Source organism: Lissotriton vulgaris, chromosome 1_1 (genome assembly GCF_964263255.1).
Source record: "Lissotriton vulgaris chromosome 1_1, aLisVul1.2, whole genome shotgun sequence".
Lineage (NCBI taxonomy): Eukaryota > Metazoa > Chordata > Amphibia > Caudata > Salamandridae > Lissotriton > Lissotriton vulgaris.
This window is the reverse complement of record NC_141685.1, coordinates 992,343,261-992,370,042: the sequence shown is the minus strand read 5'-3', so window position 1 is coordinate 992,370,042 and position 26,782 is coordinate 992,343,261. Positions and strand designations below refer to the sequence as shown.

Genomic DNA, 26,782 nt, shown 5'->3' with positions numbered 1-26,782 from the left:
ACACACACACACACAGCCAGCCACACACACACACACACACAGCCAGCCAGCCAGCCACACACACACAGCCAGCCAGCCACACACACACACACAGCCAGCCACACACACACACAGCCAGCCACACACACACACAGCCAGCCACACACACACAGCCAGCCACACACACACACAGCCAGCCACACACACACACACACACAGCCACACACACAGCCAGCCACACACACACACACACAGCCAGCCACACACACACACACACACAGCCAGCCACACACACACACACACAGCCAGCCACACACACACAGCCACACACACACAGCCACACACACACAGCCACACACACACAGCCACACACACACAGCCACACACACACACACAGCCACAGAGCAAGCCAGCCACACACAGCCACAGCCACACACAGCCACAGCCACACACACACAGCCACACAGCCAGCCAGCCACACAGCCAGCCACACACACAGCCAGCCACACACACACAACCAGCCACACACACACAGCCAGCCACACACACACAGCCAGCCACACACACAGCCAGCCACACACACACAGCCACACACACACAGCCACACACAGCCACACACACACAGCCACACACACACAGACAGAGCCACACACAGCCACTCACACAGACAGAGCCACACAGCCAGAGCCACACACACAGCCACCGACACACACACACACAGCCACACACACACACACACACACACACACACACACACACACACAGACACACACACACAGACCGAGCCACAATCGTCCCTGCCGTTGACTATTTCCAAAACTAAATCAATTAGCAGGCAGCCTTATACCCCAGGAAGACGCACACTTGCCGGGCTATAAGCAAAAGACCACTTATCCCCCAAAGCAGAATGAAACGGGCTGCATGAAAGGGCGCAGGCGTCGGGCTGCGGCTATTCCTTCAAGAGGGGGAAGCGAGCTGCAGCCGGCCATGGAGAACTTCGGACGCGCAGAAAAGTCATCGTGCGAGCTCTTCCGGACTTTCAAATCTAACTCTATGCGTGTGGGCAAAATATCCACGCTCCCTCCACTGTCCCAGGCCCGGGTGTGTGTTACTGACCGGGGTGCATGTTGCAGAAATACCCACGCTCCCCCCACAGTCCCAGGTTCCTGTTATGTTACGTTAGACCGGAGCTTTGACTATGGATTTCTCGATTTTACAGCAATCAACTCAAGCAAATACCGCAGCTATTTCTGCAGATCGATTTTCCATATAAAAGGCCCCAGACTGGCTGTAAAATAGTGAGAAACGAAAACGTGCTGTTTTAAATAAGACTTTTTTCGATCAATATCAGAAAACCTGCCTTACATAAGATACTTCTCATGAAATTCAAAAGCCTGTTTTCTTCTCTCTTTTACCTTTTCTTTTAGCCACAAAAAAATACCAAATCACCACAATGTCAAAGTGGTATTTAAAAGGTCTTTGAAAAGTAATGTCTACATGGACAATTTATATACCCTGGGCATATATCTTTTTTTTTAGCCCTCTGCTTGTTTCTGCCCCTACATTTATGTTGGGCTGAGTCGCGGGCGGTTTGACGCGGTTCTACAAATATTTCATTTATGTAAATAAAAAAAAGCAAGCATATTTCACTTACTGCACTTTGCTTATCTCTCTTCATACTCGCAAACTATAGGCGTCTTTTTATGTAATTCACTAATGAACACAAACATCAAATACTACTTAATACATGAAAGTATTTATCAATACGTTGGCCTTTTTTGCAATATAATTTTCGTAATATTTGAATTGCATCTAAATACTAGAATAAACTGGAGACGAATTACGGACACTAAAACGATCAAATTAATCGCAGATAACTTTTTCCCTGGCATTTACGTGCAGCGGAAATCTACTGACAGCTTTGTTCGTTTTCGCGTTGTATTGATATGGTGATTTTTATAGACTTAGCCCGAATGAAGGCAAATCATTTATATTTATATGTATTTACAAATGCCCTTACGTAAATCTCTGCAATACTGGACATTAAATATATGTGTTATATGTAACTGCCGCTTTATATCAGGTATCACGAAATGCAGCTATATATCGGGAGAGAGAAAAATACAGCATTCAGATACTTTAGTGTTCCGCAAAGATTGACGTTTTCATTTTTGAATAAGATTCATATAAACTTTTATTTAATAAACACACCTTGAATGAACTCCTTAAAGTGTGCGGAGGATCGCTTTACCTCTGGTGGAGAACCCGTGGCATCTTCTTAACACGTACTTCGGCGTGAAAGGAAATGAGCTCCTAGGCTGCACAGCAGGACACGGAAAACTAGTCTAGAATTTCAGCTGAATTTAATTTGCTATTTATTTTAAAAGTTAGCAGCACCTGCACGCCCAGAGTGAACTTTAAACTTGAGTCACTCTCGAGATCTCGCTGTGTTCACAAACACGTTTCCGGGAGTCCGGTTCAACCACGGCCCTGGCCGGCGCCCGCCGGGAATTTTACACTGAAGCCAACTTAGAAAGTCATCACGCACCTGCAGAGCCCATGCACACAGGGCTCTCTATTGATGTTATTTCCCCTCCAAATTTGGGGCATGCTTTAAATTCAATGTGGGCAGTTACCTGCATTTGTCTCCTCCATCCCTGGGCATTACTGAGCAGCAAAATGGTGGCCGCAAGTCCGAAAATTTCGGATTCGGGGGCGAGTTTTGGGAGTTCTGAGTGACGGATGACGTCACAGGTGGAAAGAACACCAAAAACACGCCCCGAATCCGAAAGAGACGGAGTGACGCCTGTCTCCTCCAATGGCTGGCCTCCGTTTAGGAAGCCAGCCAATGGAGGAGAGAGGCGGGTTCAAGCCCCCATACTCCAAATCATTAAATCTCCGACTGGAGACTGCGCAAGCGCAGCCTTTAGGTCCTCGACCTAAAAAAGGGAACGGTGTAGGCTGGACTGTCTTATAATATGACAGGGCTTTTTATGGTATATGGTTGTTTAACCATGCTAGCAACATTTTTGATATGCATTTGTTTTCTAATTGTGGAGCACACACTGCACATTAGAGCAGGATAGTTTAAATAAATAATATAAACTTCTTGTGTCTCTAGTTTATCTTATTGTGGACAAGTAAGAGCGAAAGAGTCTGTCCCGTTACCCCGATCCCTGAGACATTCAAGAGTGTTGTGTTCTGGGGTGTCAATTCACTTGTCTCTCTGGAAAGGTTAGGAGGGCAAGTGAGGCAGTATAGCTAGTCTGACTCGGGATCATAGATACTGAGGTGGTATGGGGACTCAGTCCGTGCATGCTGATGTTCTATGGTCCCCAAGCAAAGTTCTGTTCCTGAGCAGAATGCCTGCAACACCATCACCTGCAAAGAAAAGTACGTTGAGCAACACCATGCTGATTTACTCTGCTTCTTTTCTTTCCCAGTTGTCCACACAAGATTTCGACTTTTGGAGAGACACTATTGATGTCAAGTCAATTGGGGATTGGTAGGTTCAGGGGACAAGACTTAATTTAGAGCATGCCTTACACCACAAAAATTACTTTCCTGAACTCTACTGTGCAAAAAACATCAAGTTTTGGTTAAGCTAAGATAAAAGATTTGAACACACCACATATTCCCACATTTTGAAAACTTGCAGTTTACAAAATACAAGGAGGAAACACTAGAAATCATGCTACGCAATGGCATGTACAATTCAGACTCCAACTGAAGGGATGGTTAGTGTGGCTGTTAGATACTAACTGATGTCAAGCACGGTTCCTAGGTAACACCGAGGGCTACAAGATTAGCTGGCCTGACCTGCATTACGTGCAGACACGACACTATGGGTGGTAACAACGTACAGTGTTGGGAAATTGTGCCTTGAATCTCTAAAAAAGCTCATCATCGTCACAGGTGAAACAATTGACCCTTCTTTCTGATGAAATAGAACTACAGGACTTCTTGCTAGGTTCTCGAAAACCATGTTAAAATGTTTCTTAAATGCAATATAGAATGAAATATGGAAAGTTTCTCAACAGGAAGCTGCTGCAAGACTGTGCAATTTCGACCGGGATAATTTTGAAAAGCTCTAGCAGTAGTTGACAATGGCTTGACTACCCTGTCCTCTAGAATGTACTCCCTGGGTAACAGTGTCATCTGCAATAGGCATTATACAACATGACATGTCTGCATTACAACATGGGCAATCAGTACTTCGATCCATCCTGCTATTGAGTTGGATGCTTCATACACTTTGTTCCGGTCGTGTACCAAGGCGACATAAATGCCACAAGCCTGTTTTCACCTTACCAACTGACAAAACAGTAAATACTTATGGCACACAAAGATGCAACATACACTCCATTAAACAGAGATTAGAGAGGCTGCTATTCACTGTTGCTCAAGAACCTTCTCCAGATTAGTTAATCCAGCGGTTGTTCACTCTGCCGATTTCTGCATTTTATTTCCAATATTGCTTAGAATACCATCAAGTGGGCAGATACGAAGTGTTAGGTGAAGGGTATGTACAGGAGTAGTGGGAATTACATTTCAAACTCCGGTGTCGGAATAAGATTACTGTAGTTTTTCTCAGCGGTTCCAGCTGTGAGACTGGTTCCTCAGTGTGCAAGGAGTTATTGCTTCACAGGGCTTGTAATAATTCTGTAGCAAACTTATCTTGCTATTGAAAGGTTTCCTAGCGGCCATGATTTGTCCGGCGGTTTTCAGATTACTCTCGAATGGGAATGATCAGGGTTGCTGCGTGATGAGACCAAGCATAGCTTATCTTGTCACTGTTTCTTTCATGGTCACTTGCTTTACAAAAGTATTGTTTCCAGCAGCCCATAGAGTTACGGAGGCCCCGATGTGACCTTTGATAAAGGTTTCAAAGTGTGCTCTTTGATGCCCTCAGCAAACAAAGCCTTATTGTTTCAGAAAGATGTGCCCTTAAGCTCTGCAAAGGAGTTGTTTGATCTTCAAGATGCATGGTCTTCTTCGGAAATACAGTTGCTACTCTGCACTAATTTCACACAGCATTTTGCAGAACTGGTGCACTGCATTTTTAACATGTTTAATGCTGTGGGGGTTGCACACTTTAAATAATTAGGCCCTGGCTTGGTTAGTACCTTCCAGACAATCTTCAGATTCATTCTATCATTTATTAACTCCGTGCTTGGAAGCATTTCTGGGGGTATTCCGCCAGTCTTTTTCCCGATTGACGGGTTTGTGATTTTAATTTTTCTGCGGATGTCCATTTCGAGTACGAAGGGAACTGGAACTACCGCATGTGCTCCTGTGCCATGAACGCATGGTACAATGTCTCGGCACAGCCTTGCGTCAGGAATTAAACGAGCATTGGCTCTCATCATTTCGGTCTGTGTGGCTTCACTGATTGCAGCCCATAATGCGCAGTCTGCTGTGCTCTTTCAAGTTTGCCTTGGATTTGTGCATAGGAATGCAATTGGTCCAGCCTTTAGGCCTGGACATAGAGGTGGACCCCTTAAAGGCCCAGGTGTATCGCTGTCCTTCACGTATATCACTGCATCTGAAAGCATTCTACAAGCCTTCCTCAGATGTTTCTGCTCCAGATGAATTGGATCTTGGCTCTGGTTCTGTAGCCTTCCCACTGGCTGTTGTCACTCCTTCAGCGGCTGCTGTGGGAGTTGGATGAGAACACATCTGCTCCATAAACCTGCTCTGGGATAGTCTGTTGTTGCTGGGAACAGGAATGTTTTGTCTACCACTCAGAATAGAAACAACAGGCTATTCAGACTGACGAGAATTTATTTTTGATTCTGCCTGTTTTTAACATCCTAAATTACTTTTAAGTTTGGTTTTAATTTGCTCATATATATTTATTGATGGATCTCTGTATGCTTTGGTTTTCCAGTTGTATAATTGCCTTTTTAATACATTTTAGATTCTAGCTTATTTTATTTATATGGATACATGCTATAGCATAGCTTCCTTGTTATTAGATAGCCTTAGTCAATTTATGTCCGAGGAGTGGGTATCACGTGGCTAGCTTAGGCCCGGGAAGAAACACTGCAATTTTCACATGTACACGTTTCTTAAGTTGCCTTCTTTTTTCACACGACTTTTGACACATTTGCTTGCGTGACACTGCACGAGTAGTCTCTCTGAAACCACATTGCTTACAATTCCACTTTGTAAGTACATTACCACAACACCTTGAACTTTCAGTACAAGCCCTGAACACACATTTGCACAATGTTCCTGGTTTAATAGTCATACATCAGACGACAAGACTATCACAGAGACAAACAATGTCAGCTTGGCTGAGGCCTCGACACGGAAGCATGGATACTGTTATTATAAATACACATGTATTTCTGTGCTCAAATTAGAGGAGTACTCTGCTGTCATTACGAGGTTGTCGCTGTGTCGGGATCTCAGCCCAGCTGATTCAAATGTACCCTCCGCGAGGGGGGATGTCCAACTTTTAACTAAGACAAGGACCTACATAGCCTTCAGATAATGGGGACTTAGATCATCCAGAAGGGGAATCTTGGCAGACCACCCACTCTAGGTACGCAGGTTAGGAGCACATAGTAGGAGTACACTATAGCCAGTACTTATATGCCAGCATACATACACTGCCTCAGCACAATGGTGGAATCGTCCATTCTGTTTACTGTTCATATATGGCTAATCACTTATCTTATTAAATCCGTTGATCATTGAGGCGCATATATTTTATACAACAATCACGATGGTACAATAAATATTGAGAAAACCCCTTTGTGTACTTTTTGTGTACCTTCCTGAGTGAGCGCGAGTTACAGAGCAAAAAGGTTTTAGCTCGGTTACCATGTTTTCTGGGGAGTCAGGGTTGTCATGTTCTGAGGCTGCCCAAGGCATTTGTTACCGTATTTTCCGGCGTATAAGACGACCTTTTAACCCCTTAAAATTTTCTGGAAAGTCGGGGGTCGTCTTATACGCCGGGTACAAAATTTTATGGTATTTTTTCATGCGCTTTTTCATAGCGAGGACTTCACTCGAAGGTGTCAGACCGCTTCACAATACGAAATAACAAGAAACAACATACCTTATGTTAAAAAATACAGCCACCGACCCTGGCAACGTCCAAAAATACAGCCACCGACCCTGGCAACGTCCACACCCAGGCCCCGCGCCATGAATTGTGCAAGTATCGAAAGCGAGAGTGTTTTTGTCATAGCGAGGACTTCACTCGAAGGTGTCAGACCGCTTCACAATAGGAAATAACAAGAAACAACACACCTTATGTCAAAAAATACAGCCACCGACCCTGGCAACGTCCACACCCAGGCCCCGCGCCATGAAGTATCGAAAGCGAGCGTTTTTTTCATAGCAAGGACTTCACTCGAAGGTGTCAAACCGCTTCACAAGCGAGCAAATGGCGCCATGAGTCTTACCTCGACTGCCGCTGCCGCTGTACACGCGCCTCCAACCGCTTGCACATCCCCAGGCAGACGAGGCAGCAGGACGAGGCAGCAGGACGTCCGAAACACGGTACATGGTAATGGGCAGCCAACGCCGAAGATGGCAGCGCCCAGTGTGTTGATACGTTTGGCACGTTTGGCACGTTTTGGCACGCTCACCTCTCCCCTTGGCATGGGCGTGGCATAGAAAGGGGACTGTACAATGTTCCCGAATGTTCCCGAAGGCAGTAGAGCACTTGCCGTGATTGGCTGGTTGTTGCTAAGAGGAAAAACAGTCTCGTGACCAGATAGCGTATTTGCCGTACCGTACGTGTGGTGTTGAAGACAGTCTCTGCACCTGTCCATTCTGTACAGCACCAGTACCGTACATCGAGTGCAAATGGCTGACAGTCAAGAACCCGGCAAGGCTCCAGCAGCACATTCCGTGCAAATTGGAGACAGCGAAGAACCCGGCAAGGCTCCAGCAGCGCATCCAGAGCAAATGGCTGGCAGTCTAGAACTCAGCAAGGCTCCAGCAGTGGCAAGGAGAAGAAAATATGAAGCCAGCTACAAACTCAAAGTTGTGGCTTTTGCCACGGAACATAATAACTGTGCTGCTGCTAGGCAATATGGAGTGACAGAGAAGATGGTTCGGGCCTGGAGAGCAAATGAGCAAGCATTGCGGAGTATGCCAAGGGGCAAGTGTGCACTAAGAAGAGGCACCCCACATTGGCCAGAACTGGAAAAGCATGTAGCAGACATGGTGGCCGAGCATCGGCAAAGCGGGTATGTCGTGACCCGAAATAAAATCCGCTTGGTTGCACTTCAGTGGGCCAAATCTAATCCCGATCTCAGCCACAGATTTAAGGCCACTGTGTCCTGGTGTACCAGATTCTTGGGAAGGCATAATCTGGTATTGCGGCAAAAGACAAAAATTGCCCAGAAATTACCAGCGGATCTTGATGCCAAAATGCATAGCTTCCATCGCTACGTCATTAGGCTGCGCAATGAACATGTGTATGCGCTAAGTAGCATCGGAAACATGGATGAAACTCCGATGAATTTTGATATGATCGCCAACAAAACTGTCCATCAAAAAGGCGAAAAGACAATCTTAATAAAAACAACAGGACATGAGAAGTCCAGTTTCACTGTGGTACTTGCATGCACAGCTGATGGTGGCAAACTGAGGCCAATGGTTATTTTTAAAAGGAAAACAATGCCGAAACTCAAGTTTCCTGCTGGTTGTTTTGTGCATGTTAATGAGAAAGGATGGATGGATGAAGAAGGGGTAAAGCTATGGCTTGATAACGTATGGAGCAGGCGACCAGGTGGACTTCTACAAAGGCGTAGTCTACTGGTGTGGGATATGTTCAGGGCTCATTTAACTCCCAGCACCAAGCAAAGGCTGGCAAGACTGAAAACGGATGCTGCTGTTATACCTGGAGGACTGACATCGTTGGTGCAGCCACTGGATGTGTGCCTAAACAAGCCATTTAAAGATCGCATCCGAGAACAGTGGAATGAGTGGATGGTTAGCGGTGAAAAAACATTCACAAAAGGAGGAAACATGCGTGCGCCACAGTTGGATGTTTTGTGCAACTTTGTCATAAAGGCCTGGAACGACATCGATGCAGAAACAGTCATAAAGTCTTTCAAGAAGTGTGGCATATCGAACTCATTAGATGGTATGGAGGACGACTATCTGTGGGAAGGTGAAGAGGATGCCGAAGAAGAGACCACATCATCTGATACGGAATTGGTACAAGATCCATACGATGACTGCCTTACAGATGTACCACAAGATCTCATAGACTTACTTATGAGATCAGATGACGAAGAGGAGGATTTTGAAGGTTTTTAAAGGGAACGTTATAAATCGCTTGGATTTATGGGAAGTTATAGAACGTTTAATGCACTTGCACTGTTTCATGCACTACGTTATTTATGTTTGCCGTTATTCAGAAGTGACAGTTTTTGATATGGTTTTAAATAAAATGTTTCCGAGTAAAGCAAGATTGTTTCTACAACCAATTTCTTTGCGTTCAGTCTTTCAGTTTGTAAAATAAACGCTTATAGGTACCCACTGCCCACTGATAAAGCCTTACTGCTCACCCACAGGGAGGAGGACTAGACTAATACGGTAAGTTCAAAATACCGGTACATACTCGGAATGGCTATGCTGCGCTGGAAGTGGGGGGTCGTCTTATACGGCGAGTATAGCACTAAACCTAAAATTTTTCTGCCAAAGTCGGGGGTCGTCTTATACGCCGGGTCGTCTTATACGCCGGAAAATACGGTACCTATTTACGTCTAGGGGTACTTATGGTGCCACTGCGAGCTAGCATGTTTATAGGTCAACATATCCTGAGCGGGGTGGTTCGAATCAATCTGGCACCATCCCAAAGTTTATGTTGTCTAAAAAAAAAAAAACATTCATACTGGAAAGTGGAAACCGTACGACATGTTCTGCTGATTTTCAGTTTTTCTCCACAATTCCCTATTTTATTTCCCTCTCTTTCCTTTCTATGACTGAAGAGCTTCAGCGATGCTTCCTGAATATGGTGACAATGCAGGTAGATTTCCAGAGAGTGTATCTGACGTCAGGAGAGGCTGGACTAGGCACCAAATGGTAAGGTGAGTCAACGCCTAACTCCCCCCAAAAAATGTACAAAACAAATGAGAGAAAAGACTACTGTGCAAGATAAAAGTTCGGGATCTAACCATTAGATGGCGGAATAATACACAGCATGTGAATCCAGAAAAGATTCACGCTTCGAAGCCCCCATTGCCAGAAGTAAGAGACGAGGACTATGGGTGGAGTTTCCAATCATGGGCTAGTTGCTGCATATGACTGAGAAGGACGGCAAAGTCATTGTTCACCCCCGGAAGGTACTCCGCTAGCAGATGGATGCTGTGGTGAAGAACCCACCTCCAGATGGCCTAGGCTAGAAGAGAAAGCTAGAGAGCGAGTGCCTGCCAATTTCTTTAGGTAAAACATTGTTGTCATGTTCTCCATCCGGATGAGGACTACCTTGCCCACAATGTGAAGAAGGAAGGCATTCAACGCTAGATGGACTGCTAAGAGCTCCAGATAGTTGATGTGGAGACCCGGGTTACACTTGTCTTGAACAGTCGGGCTCTGTACCTGTGCAACCTGCACTTTGAGAAGCTCAGCTGTAATGGAAATCTGCGGAACTGCCCTTGCAACAGATTGTTGGTGCTACACCACTGCTGACAGTGATGGGTGTCGCGGTTGATCAACACTAGATCATCCAAATGATCCATCGCCTGAGACTATTGATGTGTTAAGTATTCTTGCAGGGGACACATGTAATCTGGCATGGGGAAGTACAGCGACTCAGGAGGCCATCATGCCGAGGAGGCGCACAACCATCCAAACGGTTACCTGTTGATCTGGCTGAATATGAGGGACTCTTGCGGGGCTGGGAAAGACTTTTTCCACTTCTGCATACAGGATGGGCTGTTAAAAGGGTTGGATTTGAAGGGATTGGAGGTGGGAATTCAGAGAGTTGATGGTAAACCCCTAATCGTGTAAGAGCTTTATTGTGACCGGTGTGCTCGCAATACTGCTGCTATATTGCGCACTTTATCAGCCAATCGTCAAGGTATGGTAATACATGGATGCCGGCTTCGCAATTGTGTGGCTTCTACTGCAAGGCATTTCGTAAACAATATAGGTGCAGGGGTGACCCCGAACAGCAGCATCTTGAACTGAGTTTTTGCCACTTACCACAAACTGGAGGCAGTGCCAATGCGCTGGATGAATATCAATGTGAAAGTAGCTGTCTTTAAGGTAGAGGGCAGCCATTAAGTTGCCTTGCTGTAGAAATGGGATAACATCTAAAAGAGTGATCATGCAGAAATGTTCTGACAGGATGTATTTGTTGAGGGGCCGGAGGTCCAGAATAAGCCTTAGGGACCCATCCTTCTGGTGAATAAGGAAGTAAAGAGAATGCACCCCTAAACCGTGTAGGTGGTGTGGCACCGGCTCTATGGCCCCTTTAAGAAGGAGGGTTTGAATATCTACCTGCAGCAGGCTTTAATGTTCTGTAGAATAGAAATGTCTGCGAGGTGATATGCTGGGAGGTATGGAAGTGAGCTCCAAATAGGAATCGTGTTAAATGATGCATAATACCCACTTGTCCAAGGTGACGAGTTACCAGGTGTGGAAGCACCTCTGAAGTCGTCCATCGATAGGTGTTGAGGGGTTTTGGGGGGAGAGGCCAACACCAGATGGCGATCTATTCATAATGTACCATCTGCAGCCCATATGCCTCGAACTAAGTGTTTACCAGCATCTTATCAACCTGGGGCCCAAATAGGTAATTCCCCCATCAAAGGGCAGTTTGAGGAAATGCAGTTGGACGTCCAGCTTGTAGCTACAGACATGGAGCCAAGCGTGTCCGTGTAGGAGAACACTTGAATTGATGCCATGAGAGGTGTCAACATCAAAACACACAAGATGATGGACAGAATGTTGCACAATGGCAAAACATTCACCCCCAGTCACAGATCTGGGTTTAACTATCCTGGCTGAAGACGGCTGATAGCCAGAAACCGGTCCTATGATACTTGATTCCGATCCAGGGAAGACATGGCTTGGCAGTTCGGGCTGGACTGTTCCCATGAGGCACAGGGTCAAGGCTGATTTGCATATGGCCATGTCTGAACTGGGGTGGTGTGGGGGGCAAAAAAACGATGGATTTAGGCCCAGATCTCTGTACTTGGGTTAAAGTATGACATTGTTCTGCATTCTGTCCATCACCTGTTGTTTTTGCATGTGTCAAACCGAGTGGGAAGGGTACACTCAGACGTGAGTCCCGTGCTCTCCACACCACTGGAGTCAGGCTATCCTGGCTGATGACGGCTCATAGCCAGAAACCGGTCCTAGGATGCTTGATTCCGGTCCAGGGAAGACATGGCTTGGCAGTTCGGGCTGGACTGTTCCCATGATGCACAGGGTCAAGGCTGATTTGCATATGGCCATGTCTGAACTGGGGTGGTGTGGAGTGCAAAAATACGATGGATTTAGGCCCAGATCTCTGTACTGGGGTGAATGTATGACATTGTTTTGCATTCTGTCCATCACCTATTGTTTTTGCATGAGAGGTGTCAACAGCATCAAAGGCAATCTGATGGTAGTGTTCAAAATGAGCTAGCCTTCTGAGACTAGCTCATACCCTCTCTTGTGGTACTCCTATGTGAGATGTTGTAGGAGCTCATCCATCTTGTCCCAGTAGGCCCGGTCGTATCAGGGAGTGAGGCTGATGGAGTTGGTGCTGAGTCAGTGGTCGCAGATTTCAGTGTGACGTGCTTGCCAGTTGCATCAATGCGCTTGCTTTCTTGTCCAGCAGTGGCACATTGCTGGTACCCTGTGCAATGGCTAGTTTGCTAGCCGTATGCACCATTAAGGAGTCAGGGGAGAGCGGAGTCAGGGGAGAGCGGAGTCAAGGGGAGAGCGGAGTCAAGGGGAGAGCGGAGTCAGGGGAGAGCGGACCCAAGATGTAGAATAGGTCTGAGGGGGAAGCTATTTCTTGTCTACCCGAGTACTGGCTACACAGGCGTTAACTGGCTCATTAAAGATGTTCATGGCCTGATTAGCAGGCCTTCCTTTCTGCATTTGGAGGTACTTCAAGGAACTTTGTGAGGACAGTTTCCATCAGAAAAATCCTCTTCAATGAGATCCCTGTGCATGTTAACCTTATGAATGAGACAGCTCTACCAAGGACCTCATGGTATGAGGTTGTGTCGTCTGGTAGTGAGGGATGGGCAGGGTAAAGGTCGCTGTCCCCAGGAGGGTCCAAATCTTAGGAATTCTAAGCATCTACCCGTGGAGATGTGAAGACACGTCATAAGGTGTCCCTGTTTATTGATCCCCAAAATCAGTGTGGTGACCCCTGTGGTATGTAAAGAGGGGTGTCAGTGGGGAGAGAACGTGGGGAGTGTGGAGTATGAGACCGGGGAGAAGGGACACGTGGCTGAGGAAGACAGCTAGTAGCATTGTCATGCCTCTTCCTCTGTTCAGGTGGTGGTGGAGGTTTTAAAGTCTCCTCTAAGCTGAGCTGTCTCTTGCTGCCTGCTTGGAGGGCACCGGTGGCTCGGCGATGATCCGCCCTGTGCGGGGTGAATCAAGCTGTGCCACTGGCGCGTGTGGAGCTACTCCTGCAGCTTTGGAGGACACGCTCCACAGAGCTCACAGAAGATGTATTTTTCTGAACCAAAGTCTTTAGTGCCAGTGCAAGGGTGGTCGGCGGCAAAAGCGCTTTCGACTTCATGCAAATCACCAACAAGAGGTGGAGTCACCCTACCTCGTGACTCGAAAAGAATTCTTAGAAGAAAAACAACTTGCACACATCCGGACTCCACACTAAATGGCAGGAGTATGCATAGCATGTGTATCTACAGACACACATGCCTTGCACATGGTTTTACCTTCTATTTCCTCCCCCTTTCATAGTATTGATCATGGAGATATTGGAGTAGAGCCTCCATCTCTTCAGACTATGCCCTATCATACAGGGACAGGAGACCTGCTGGATAGGTGATGTGGCAGTGATTGTCGACAACAACCGCTACCTCTTGCCAGCTAAGTGAATGCGCTTACTATTCTTGTCAGGAGCCTGGACTGCCACTCTGCTCCAGGGGTGAAAATGGCCAGGGAGTCCGATGGAATGTGTCTCCCTGATGTACAGTGTATAAAAAGGTGCCAGCTTGATTTTTTCAGTCCTGGGTGTTACTACCCGAGATTTCAGCAGCTCCTTAAAGATCTCAGGAACAGATTTTACCATTCCCCTAAGCATAGATAAATACAGGAGGGAGTGTTCGCTCCTGGAAAGCACATCTAGCAAGAAGTCATCATCCTCAGGGGTGATGGACATATCAACTTTGTGATAGGTGGCTGTATGTTGGATAACGCTAAAGTATGCCCTGGTATCCTGAGGGTAAACCCAAACAGGGACATGGTCAGGGTCCCCTGGACAATCCATGTCATAATCCGCCCAAGGATCACATGTGAGGTGCAGGTAGCCTGGAGCACCTAAGTCATATGATTAGGGCTGCTTGCGTCGGAGTACAACTCAAGTGACCGAGAGGGTAAGTGGCAAAAGGTGAGGTAGGAAGTGATGGATTCGTGGAGGAGAGACAGAAGGTGGAGGAGGAGTAGGGGCAACAGCCTTGCCCCTATGTGTCGTGGTGATGGCAGAGGAACGTCTGCACATGAAGTGTTCTCAAAGGCGAGTCTGTACTTTTTAAGTAAGGTCTTTTCTGAGGAAGAGATCTTGCCTGTACATGGCCTGATGATGTGCCACTGCCTTTCATCCACCTCCTGTTGGAATTTTGAGGATAGGCCTCTCATCGGGAGTTGATCGTCAACAGTCACTGCACAGATGTTTTCAGCCTCGATGAAGGTATCGTCTTCAAGACTTTGAGACTTTCAGGTATATATTCCCAGTGCTTTTTAGGTATACACTAGATTATGTGATCAGGTAAGCACAGCAGATCTCCTATTTGACTGGACCTTCCTTGGAACAGAAGGTGTTTTAGGAATCAAGACTGCTGACAGCAGTGGTGGTGGAACAACCTGACTCCCTGCAGATGGTACTGGTGCTGGATCACTCAGAAATGGATATCCAGATAAAGAGTAAGGAGTCCTGTGCTATGTTGGTGAATAAGCTCAGAGGTATTCGGAATTAGACAAGGAAGAGAGATGTCCTTATATTCTTGGGCACAGAAATCAAAATCACCAACTGAACCACGTCTCATTTTTAAAATCAACATCGAATGAGTCCTCAAATTCCATTCAGTCATCAACTGAAAGCAAGCTACAGGAGTACATGTTTAAAATGTCCTTTGCAGCAAAGGAGAGTACATATTTTCTGCCTCCAAGCTCTTCTAGTTACATCTCCTATAAAGATTCTTCAAAGAAGCTATCTGATTTCTCCGGTAAGGAGCCCTTTTCCCAGGCCCTGTAGATTAAATTAACTTCAGTCTCTTGCCATCTTTTAGCTTTCTCCTCCCGGATATGCAGTAGGATTTTCTTTTAACATTCGAAAAAAACAGTCCATGAAGAAGTTTCTTTTTGCACAGCCAGGACACTTCACAAATGGTGACGGCAAGATGAAAGAACAGGAAAATAGGTTTCTCTCAAGAGAAAGGAACTAGCTCTAATTCAATATTAAGATAATTAAGTATTTACCATTAACAGGTTCACAATTTTGGTGAATGTGTTAAAAGCAAAACGACAATCTTAAACATTACTTGCGCCATCTTGTCTGGTGGAAGTTCCTACATGCACATAAGCTGCAGTCATTCTGACCGACCACAGCCATTTTGTATTCTGTTGGCGATCATATCATCTTCCATCTTCTTGACGTTTTCCAATCCGGTTTTAGAAAAGGATGCAGTACCGAAACTGTTATGCTCAATATCACAGATGACATTCATCGCTCTTTAGACAAAGGCGAATCCTCATTCTAATCCTCCTGGACCTCTCAGCTGCATTTGATACGGTCCATCATCCCACCCTTCTTAAAACTCTCAAAGATCGATTTGGTTTTGATGGCACTGTACTCAAATGGTTCTCCTCGTTCCTCCATAACAGGTCACAACAAATTAAGCTCAGTCATTGCCTCTCTAAACCTCAACCTATCTCACTCTGTGTCCCTCAAGGGTCTATCCTCTCCCCTACTCTATTCAATCTTTTAATGGAACCACTCACCCTCATTCTCAAACAAGCTAAAATCAGTTACCACCTCTATGCTGACGATACTAAACTATACTACAAGATCAAATCCCACAATGACATCCTTCACCTCAATGATACCCTATTTAAAGTCCAAACCTGGTTCCATCACAATCATCTCAAATTGAATCCTAAAAAAATTGAAATCATCCTTTTCACTCCCAAAAACAATTCCCTTCCCATTCAACTCTGGATCAATGATATCAAAGCACTTAATTGCTCCCTCTACACCTCAAACTGTCAAATCCCTAGGCATAAGTATTGATCACAAGCTTAATCTCAACCCCCACATTAAAAACTCAGCCAAAAGTGCTCTTTTCACCCTTCACCACCTCAAAAAAAATCATACCCTTCATTCCTGCTGATGATTTCAAAACCGTTGTCCAATCTCTTGTCCTTTCAAGAATTGACCATGGTAACGCTACACTTGCTGGCACCCCCAAAATCCATCTTGCACCGATTAAATCTGTTCTCAACCTAGCTGCCAGACTTATCTCTGACTGCAAAAGATTTGACCACATTTCTCCCGTCCACAAAAATCTCAACTGGCTCCCAATTGAAGGACGATCCCTCTACAAGATTGCATGCATCACACACAAAGCTCCTCACCAAAACACCCCCTCTTACCTTTCAAACAAACTTCAGAAAGCAGGGTGCTCCAGGTCACTGAGGAGCACTAACTCCCTTGTCCTGATCCCTCCAAAAAAATAATATATAAAAAGACTCAATCACGTGCCTTCTCTGGAAATGCTCCTACTATTTAGAATGATATCCCCAAAGTTCCTCGCTGCAACTCCTCTTACCCTCTCTTCAAAAAGAGACTCAAAGTCCTCCTCCTCAACAAATATCCTAATTTTACTGATTCTGACCCTGCTCACTCCTCTTATCGGATGCATACCTCTACCCAACACCTCTCCCTCTTTTCACACTCTCACTCTCCTCCCTGATACCTCCTTCTAACACTTTACTTTCTATATTCAGCATCCCCTTAATTATCTCTCTGCCTCTTTGCCCCCTTCCCTCATTTAACTACATAGCTTTAGCTCATGTGAACTGTCTACACATTGTTCCTTGTACTTTGAATCTTAATTTGCTCTACTACCCTGTAAAGCGCTCTGATACTCTTGCATCCCTCTGACCAACCTGGTATGTGAGCTGGGGGCTCTAAACTCTATTGCCACGACGAACATCAACACCACTTGCTGCCACAAACTCGTTTTTCCTCTCATCTCGGTTTACAGGCAAACCCATGGACACCCTTACACCAACAGGTTCCTGGTACCTACCAGGGAAACTCCCACCCCCACCCCACCTCCTCCACCACCCACCCTAACGTCCTCCACACCCACGTCTAACCCATTACCAACACTCCCCCCACCCATACCCTTCCCACGCACCCATCGAACCGAATCAACTCTCCTCAACCTACCCCTGGCTCTCCTACTACCCCTACTACAACTGTTTCTAACTACACTCTCGACAAGATCATGTCCACCCTTCACCAAATCAAAGACGAGCTTCAAACTTTCAAATTACTGTTCTCAAGTCAACTTAGGCTTCCCTCTCCACCTAATACAGTGACATGCCACAAGCACCCCCACCCATCCCACACGCTTACACAAACTCAACCCCCCCTACTGGACCTCTATCCCTGACCCTAATTCTTCCAACCGCCCTCTCCGTTGCACCAATCCATGGACACGATATGACATACGGGCCCCACACAGGGCTCGAAAAATTCACTCGACTGCTCGCATTTGCGAGTCAGATTAATTCAGGACCAGCTATTTTTAGGTCCTACTTGCCCTATCTGGCGAGTAGAAATACAAACTGACACTTGACCTCGGCCTCTGAAAGCAGAGGAAATGAGACAAGATAGCAAGATTTAAAGGCATCTTTATTGCTCACAAAGTAAATGAGCAATAAAAATGCTTTTAAATCTTGTTAACTTGTCACATTTGCTCACCTTTCAGAGTCAGAGATCAAGTGTATTTCAGTTAGGACAAGGAGATTTTGTAGGTTACTAGACCAGCAGGTCTAGTCCATTGTTAATGATTTTTCGAGCCCTGCTACTACATTCCTACGAATCCGCTCCGACTACCCACATAGCCAGCTCGCATCTTCCCATCCCCAGGACCAGCAAGACAGGAGGTGGAATAGCATGTCTTTATCGCAGTAGCCTTTCAGTAACCAGAGTCATCTCCCCTACATTCTCCTCTTGTGAACACACCTGCCTCGACGTCAACAGTGAGGGCAATCCACTGTGCTCTCTACATATTATCTACCACCCACCAGGTGACAACCTCGCCTTCCCTGAACACCTCATGGACATGATCGCAACTAACTCGGGTCGACAAAACACACAAATATTCCTTGGTGACTTCAACCTTCATTGGAATGATCACAACGACTCAGTGGTTAACAGTCTCAAAAACTTCCTCAAAACCTTAGACCTAACCCAAATCTGCAACAGCCCTACTCATGACAAAGGCTCTATCCTTGACCTCATTATCTCCAAAGGTGACACCACCCAACTAGACTCAATCCAACTTTGTGACTGGTCTGACCACCACATTATCACATTCTTCATCAATGAACTTGTGAAACTTCACCCAGCCCAATCCACCAAACCCAAGTTATGGAAAAGAGACTTGAGGAATCTCAATCCCATCTCCTCAACCTCCCCTAGCTACAACCTACTCATACCCCCCCATTGGCAACGACGACATCCAGGTCCTTACCGATCACTACCTCAACTCAATGACTATGATAATCAACGAAGTTGTCACCCTTCAACTAAAGAGAGTATCCTCCAAAAGCTGAAAGCCGTGGTATGACGGTCTGTTTAACAAGGATAGATGAGACATGAGACTAGCAGAATGCAACTGGAGATCCACCCCATCAGCTATGCACCTCAATACTCTGAAGAAAAAAAGAAATGCTTACTTCAGGAAAATCAAACAAACGAAAGCGGACTTCTTTAGCCATCAACTAGACCAAGCAAAAAAACGTCCAAAAAAGCTATTTGAACTAATCAAAACTCAATCCAAAGATGAACCACAGCGAGTGCATAGCACAACCAGCACGCTACCATCCTTCAGAATTCTCTACCTTCTTCAACCTAAAAACAGTCAACATCAAGAAGGATCTCCTCACGGATCTAAACCTATATTCTAACCCCATCAGCAAAACACCCGTCAAACTAAAAAACAATGCTACTTGGGCATCCTTTGATACATACACGGAAGAATCTATAGGCAAGATCCTAAGTACCATGTAGCCCTCCAACCACTTCTCGGATCCTCTACCTGCAAACGCCGTAAAGGACTTTAGCCAATGGCTTCTCCCACTCTGGACCAAAATCATTAATAGTTCTCTTCAACAAGGACCTATCCCAGACTCCCTCAAAGTGGGACAAGTATCATCCATACTTAAGAAACCCACAGCTGACCCTACTGACCTCAATAACTATCGCCCCATCTCTAATATCCCTACCTTAGCCAAACTGTTCGAAAAATGTGTCCACCTCCAACTGACTAAACACAATCACTTTGACCGCCTCAGCCAACACCAATCCGGCTTCCGTGCAGGCCACAGCACAGAATCAGCCATGACTCACATAATTGATGACGCACTCCAAATTCTAGACCAAAACGGCACCTGCCTCCTCATCCTACTTGACCTCTCATCTGCATTCGATACGGTCAAACACGAGAACTTACTCGATCTGTTGAATATCAGAATGGGCATCTCTGGGACAGTACTCAAATGGTTCACCTCCTTCCTTCATAACCGGACCCAGAAATTCAAAACTAATAACACTATGTCCACACCTGTTCCAGTTACACTTTGTGTCGTGCAAGGTTCCTCTCCCTATCACCGACCCTGTTCAACCTAGTCATGGAGCCACTCACCGCACTGCTTCATGCCTCTAATGTGCAATTCCACATGTATGTGGACGATACCCAACTCTACCTCAAGCTAGAATTCCCTTAAGACCTCAAACTCCTCAACTCAACACTTAAGGACACACAAACATGGCTGGCAGAGAACTATCTCAAACTTAATGCTCTAAAAACAGAATTCCTCCTAATAGCACCACCCTCCAAAATCCCCATCGCTCAGGACTGGCTGAAACACCTCACAGCATTCAACTTCCAACCTACCATTGTAGACTCAGCCAAATCCTTAGGTATCACCCTCGATTCCAATCTCAATATGCAACGACATATTAGCAATGCAACCAAGGGAGATAATTTCCAAATCAATACCTTGAGAAAGCTGAAACCCTTCCTCCCAGCCAACGACTTTAGAACTGCAGTTCAAGCACTAGTTATCCCTCGGATTGACTATGGAAGTACCGCCCTCTGCGGCCTCCGACTATCAACAACCGCACCATTAAGAGCCTCCATCAATGCTGCAGCAAGGCTCATAACTGGATCAAAAAAACGCTCGCACATCTCTCCGGACTTAAAATCTCTGAATTGGCTACCATTCGAAGCCAGAATACACCTGAAAATCACATGCATTACTGACAAAGCCTTACATCACAGCTCGCCCAGATACATTGCTCAGAAACAGACAATCTCAGGAGGCACAAGAGGCATAGAAACTCTCCTTTTGAAATCACAAAGATTCCACAAGAAAAAAAACTTACAAGCGTTCCTTCTCAGGGATGGCCCCCAGGATCTGGAATGCCCTCCCGCCAGAAACGAGACTCACCTCATCCACTGCCTCCTTCAAAAAAGAAGTCAAATCTATCCTCATGGCTAAATTCACTTGAACATTAACTATGCAATTACTGTTTGCCTCCCCCTTGTATTTCAGTGCCTCAATCGACCACACATTCAGCCGCTACTACCTGGCATTGTGCGCTACCTGTACAAATTGCCTTATTAAGTTTCTCTATTGCGTTCTCCTTTCATATGTATGTACGAATTGCCTTATTAAGTTTTCTTTATTGCGTTCTCCTCTCATATGTATGTAAAGTGCTCTGATATCTGAAAGGATCTTGTTCGCGCTATACAAAACTCTAAAAATAAATACCAAACAGACTCTTGCAAACATGGTTTATTGCACTGCACACAGCAAGACTTGTTTTTGCCAACAATGGGACCTGTTTTTATCAACAGAACAGACTCTTAGATCTGGCCGGTCTCCCGTTTTAGACCCTGAAGCAAGGTCCAGCTGCAAGATAAAATTGTCTGTTTGACCTGGGTGGGAGGAGAATTACTTTTGGGCTTGTGTGACAACCTGCCCGGGGCGGGGACTCCAAGCTCGTGTAACCATGTTGATGAAACAATGTTGGGTTTGTTTGACAACCTGCCCGGGGCGGAGACTCCAAGCTTGTGTAACCATGATAATGAAACAAATGCATTGTGTCAAACCTGTATAAAAGGAAGAGCCAAAGGAGTTGCCAGCAGAACACCTCCCTCAGACATCCTGTTGTCTGCAGTTGACGTGGTCTCCTCATGAGAAATAAACCTTTTTCTAGTCTTCCAGTTTCCAACGCGTGCCTCCTTATTTTGGTAACGAACACAAGGTGAATTAGAGGCGGAACCCTGCACCGGGCAGCACTGGGGGTCTTAGAAGACTCGCTGCCTTTCACAAATGAACTGATTAATGCTTTTATGATTTAATATTTAAAATGAAAGAGCACTGTTTTTAAACTTAGTTTAACTGTTTAAAGTGGCAAGTTTGTTATGGTTATAAACGAAGTGCCCTTTTTAGGTCAAGCCTGGGCAGCGCATGCGCAGCTCTGCGAGGGTTGCTGTATTGAAGTATGGCATAGAAGCGCCGCCCATTTCTCGCCCATCCTTTCAATTGGCTCCTGTTACTGTCCTTTCAAAATCGCTGCTTTTCGTTTGTTAATAGGCTTAGTAGTCCCTCCTTGGTACCGCCTTGTCTCCATTTGTAACCTCCCATTACGACTGGACTTTTTAGTTGTGTTACACGGTCTGCTTTATCTAGTCTGCGTGCACTATTTTCTTTAATGATCTTCCCCTCTACCCACGACGTTGCAGCACGCCGCCACCTTTTATATTGTTATTAGTCATGTATTTTTTCATTTACTGCGTGGTCCGTTTTCACTTTAACAGCCGCGCAACAAAAGCTTTATTTATTTTTGCACTTTGTGTAAAAGTGCCCCATACGTGCTTTCACTATAATGTTGGCCGCCCCCCTTTCTTTAGAGGCTGCTCACTGTAACCCTAATACAGCATGCAAAGAAAGACGCGGCCACCATTAAAGTAGTATCGCATTTGCGAGAGTGAGTTTTTAGCATTAGAAATGACAATGCCTTTTATATATGTGTTGCTTTTACAAATACATAAATAAAAGGCATTACAATTTACAATGCCAATAGCTTAAAATCTCGCAATTGGGAGACCTATTGCATTGAAAATGCTTGCTAAAATTACTGTTTTGTAAATATTTTACTTTTTTTAAGGACCATATTCTTAATTTAGTGATGCAACATTACTTCAAGCTGAAGAAAAAATTAAGGGATCAAATTAAAGACTATTTTATATGTGCATTGGTTATAATAACGCATGGGAGGGAAATAATTGTATGTAAAAGGAATTACGAAAATTATTAGAACCAGAAGACAGCGATTGGTCCATCGCAGACCCTTTGAATGGTCTGATATATATCTGTTCTATAGTCTAGTTAGGAAGTTAGGTCCATAAACCAGTTCACAATCAATAATTAAAATTTATATTTATTTCTAAAGCATGCACATCAAATAGCCGCATCCTTTTAAGACTATCCAACAGAGTACAAATAATCACTGCTGCTGACCCTTTCTAAAAATGTTATGTGCCTGGAATCCGAAAGAGACACACAGAGACAGACACACACACACACAGCCACTTTTCACGTTTGTAACAAACACCAGTGGAGGTTTATAAGAATAAGGAGCGCCATGCCGCACTGCAGATGACGGTTTTGGATAAATCTGATTTTTCTTGTTCGTAGAAGGGCTTGTGACAAGAGAGTAAGTACCACATCTGATTTTTATTCTTTATGCAATAACTAGCCAATTGATCTCCTCAGAGTCATTGGAAACAAATATGCACTGGCCAGTGGCAACTCTCACTCAAATTTTTGAACTCATCGAAGAGACACCACAAGTAATCAAGCTGATATCAATACAAACTACTGAGGCAATCTAGTCTACAGCACATGCAAACAGCTACTAAGGAGGCATAAGACTAACCAGAGTAGATGGAGACAGGAGCTAACCGAACAAGCCACTTGTTTTCAGCAATGTCTTAAGATCGAATTCTTCTTTTAGAGACTTCATTCTAGTCTTCCAGTCTAATATAAAAATGAAGGAGCTTTTCCATATAGGCTGATGGGCTGTGTTTCATCTGATTAGTAAAGCTCAACAGCCAAATGACCTCATGAGGTTAAACAGAGGATGAGAAACAGGGAGAAGTTATGTGGCCCATCATAAAGTACCATACGTTTGGAAGATTGCACTGAACAAAAGATGCAGACTAGTAATATACTGATATAAAAGTTAATACCATTTGATTTGATTTAGGGATTTGTAAAGCGCATGGCTGCCCTAAGGCTTCCCAGCGCTGTGATGAGTACGAGGATCAGTACAAAGCAGATTAATGGTCTAAGGGAATCAGCCAGGTTTTAAGTTTTTTCCTAAAGGACAGTTCATTTTGCATTCCTCTTAGGCCAAGAGGGAGCTCGTTCCACAGTTTGGGTATCAAGTGTGCAAAGCACCTTCCTCCCCATCTGGATTTTATGATTCTGGTGGTGCGGAGGAGGTGTGGATGGGAGAATCTAAGTGGTCTGAGGGGAACGTGAGAGGCTATCACATTTCAAAGTTTTTCCGGGCCTTTGTAATTTACTGCCCTGTAAGGAATGCATAGGGATTTAAATGACTCTTGCGGCAATTGGCAGCCAATGGATCCAATGGACACAACCATGGCCCCAATCACAGTTTTTAATAGGCAACTGATAAGGACACCAAAATATTGTATCACACCTAGTAGAGAGATTTCAAAAGTGCATACCGGGCAAGTCGCAGCCCTCCTGAATTCACCCAATGTAGTCTAGAGATAGAATTAATACAAGAGCAATTGGCAGGTAGCTGCTAATGTTATTTGGGTAAAGACTGGCTTTGTTCAAAATTGGGCAACTACTCTCCTTTTCACAGGTATGGTACAACCTATGGGTAACTGGCATTGAATCAGTCTTTCATACATTTAACAATGGTAGAATCAGGGCTTTGTTAAGGATGAACATGGGATAAAGGTCTTCCAAAGTCTGATTTATTGTTCAGTATACAGGTTAGACTTTGATCTACTGAAATAGGGCAGAGAGGGAAAGTATCAGAGCATGACAGTAACTGGCTAAATTGCGGATCATTTTCTGATTCATGAACTTATTACTAAAATAACTTGGCTTCGGGCTTTTGGGAACAAAGCCGTCACATGAAAGGGGGGAGGGGGCAAAGGCAAACCCCAATGAAAGTTTAAATATCTTAAAACCTCTGACAATAAATACCCTTACCTGTCTCAATGTAGGAAAAGGTGCTAAAATCAGGATTTAAAGATCAAGCCAATAAGCAAACAAACTAAATATTTTATGCTTTAAAATAATGAAATATGCACATTTAACTTCTTGATGACCACATTCATTTTTCCATTATATGCTAGATTTTATTCACCCAGTGTGCCAGGAGACTTGATCTTTAATTTCTGCTTTGCATATAATGTTAAACATTTCACTTCAATAAATCAACCATCCAGCCTTTCCAGACAATACAAGTCACAGACACTTCTTTCCAGAAGTCTGGACTAGAGCTCTTTTCATTAGCTCACCTTCACCATGCACCCACTTTGGCTCTATTTAGAAAGTTACTTCAAGTCTCCTCTTCCAGATCCTTTTCATTCTAACACCTGTCCAACTAATGTCTGCATTAGACAGATCCAGATTTTCTCTAATTTCATTTTCTATGCAATGCATATTAATGCTATGTATAAACGTGCTTGTGTCCTCTGCTCTCAAATCTTATCCCTGCTTTGTGCTCATTCACAATTCAAATTTTACTATCATTGAGCTTTAAAATTCCCTGCCCTGGAATCTTCCATTTTCAGGTCTTTCTGTCAAAGCGTAATACCATGAGGCATTCATTACAGCTCCAAAGTTAGCTAAGAGTTTGCCACCAGAGCAGAATGTCTACAGTCACAATCACCAAAATATTAACCAACCATTCCTGCGTTAACTAAAATATACAAGACACCCAAAGGCACACATTACTCCATTAAAGCCATAGAATCCGAAAAGATGCCTCCAAACTTAATCACCCCTAGCCATGCAGTGGATAAGCATGTGCCTCAAAAGACTAAACTAATGGTAGGAAATAACTCCATGCTCAAACTGCTTTACCCATAACAGTAAGATGTATCATTGCTATACAATATCCAATATGATGCAACTTCATACAATATGAAACACAACCAAATACATTCAATGATAATTCAAGATATGTAAAGGGCATCCAGATCCTAAAAGCAGTACGGTACCAAAGATGTGATAAAAATGATCTACACAAACAAATGCAGCATAACAACAATATGAGCCCAATTATTGATACTAAAACATGTGTTTCTATGTTTCACTTCTAACTTTTTGGTGCAATTGTTTATTTAAGTTTTTATTCATTTTAATAGAGCTAATAAAGGTGAATAAACAGCTTTAAAAAATTGTGAACCGTCCACTATCTACACTACACCCAATATACTACCCAGATTCAGAAGAACTTCCTTGGTGATCATTTACTCTGCATCTGTGTAACAAAGGTATGGAAGTTAATTTCACAAAATGCACCAGGTAATATTATCAACTTAAAATTTGCCCTCCGCACTTATTTGAACACACCTGTCATTAGCCTATAAAGCGGTCATGGATCACATGCATACATAACATGTTAGGGCTGCAGGTTACGACACTATACAACAATTCCCGTACATCTTATATGCTTCAATCCTTCCCTTATACCATAACAATGGGCTGAGTAGGTAATGTCACTGTTTTCAACAGAGACATGTAGGGAAGAAGAAGGGTATCTGTACAAATGTCTTGCCAGTTACAAGAAGATACACCAGTTTAACCATGTGTGCAAGTTGGAAAAACTGCCTCTCCCATGTTTTCCCTATTAACTTCCCTTGTCACACACAGTCAAACACAGTCAAATGCAAACCAACAATTTTTCAGATGTTCTACTCACAGGAAGGCCAAGCTTGATCGCATCTACTGGCTGCTGGAAAGGCCAGGCAAACTGGTGCTTCCATAATGCCTTCAACACTACCTTGAGGAGATACTGCAGCTGGTTGGTCTGTCGCTTGGGTTTGTTTGGGTTGGAAGTTTCTGGAGGGGGAGGGTTAGTGGGATGAGCACTGCCTTGCTGCGGTGGGGCCTGCGTCGTAGACATTTGTGTTGTTTCAAGTCCGTCCCCCATTACGGATGAGGTTCTTAGTCGTGTGCCAGGCCCACTGTCCGCAGACATACTATTGATCCCATCGCACTCTTCACCATGTACGCTGTAAAGAAATAAGTAAAGAAGTCAACCGAAGGAAACCTTGTTGAA

At 44.6% G+C, this 26,782-nt stretch overlaps 1 protein-coding gene across 6 annotated transcripts in view; it reads right to left on the bottom strand.

Annotated features, from left to right (window-relative positions):
* Positions 1-26,782, bottom strand: part of BRD4 (bromodomain containing 4) — a 1,320,550-nt gene that overhangs the window by 1,057,170 nt on the left and 236,598 nt on the right. For all 6 annotated transcript variants that reach the window (XM_086960824.1, XM_086960816.1, XM_086960841.1 and 3 more), the window contains exon 2: positions 26,423-26,735. In XM_086960824.1, the coding sequence (XP_086816950.1) occupies positions 26,423-26,701 (279 nt within the window). In that variant the 5' untranslated portion in view covers positions 26,702-26,735. The remainder of the gene's footprint in view (positions 1-26,422; positions 26,736-26,782) is intronic.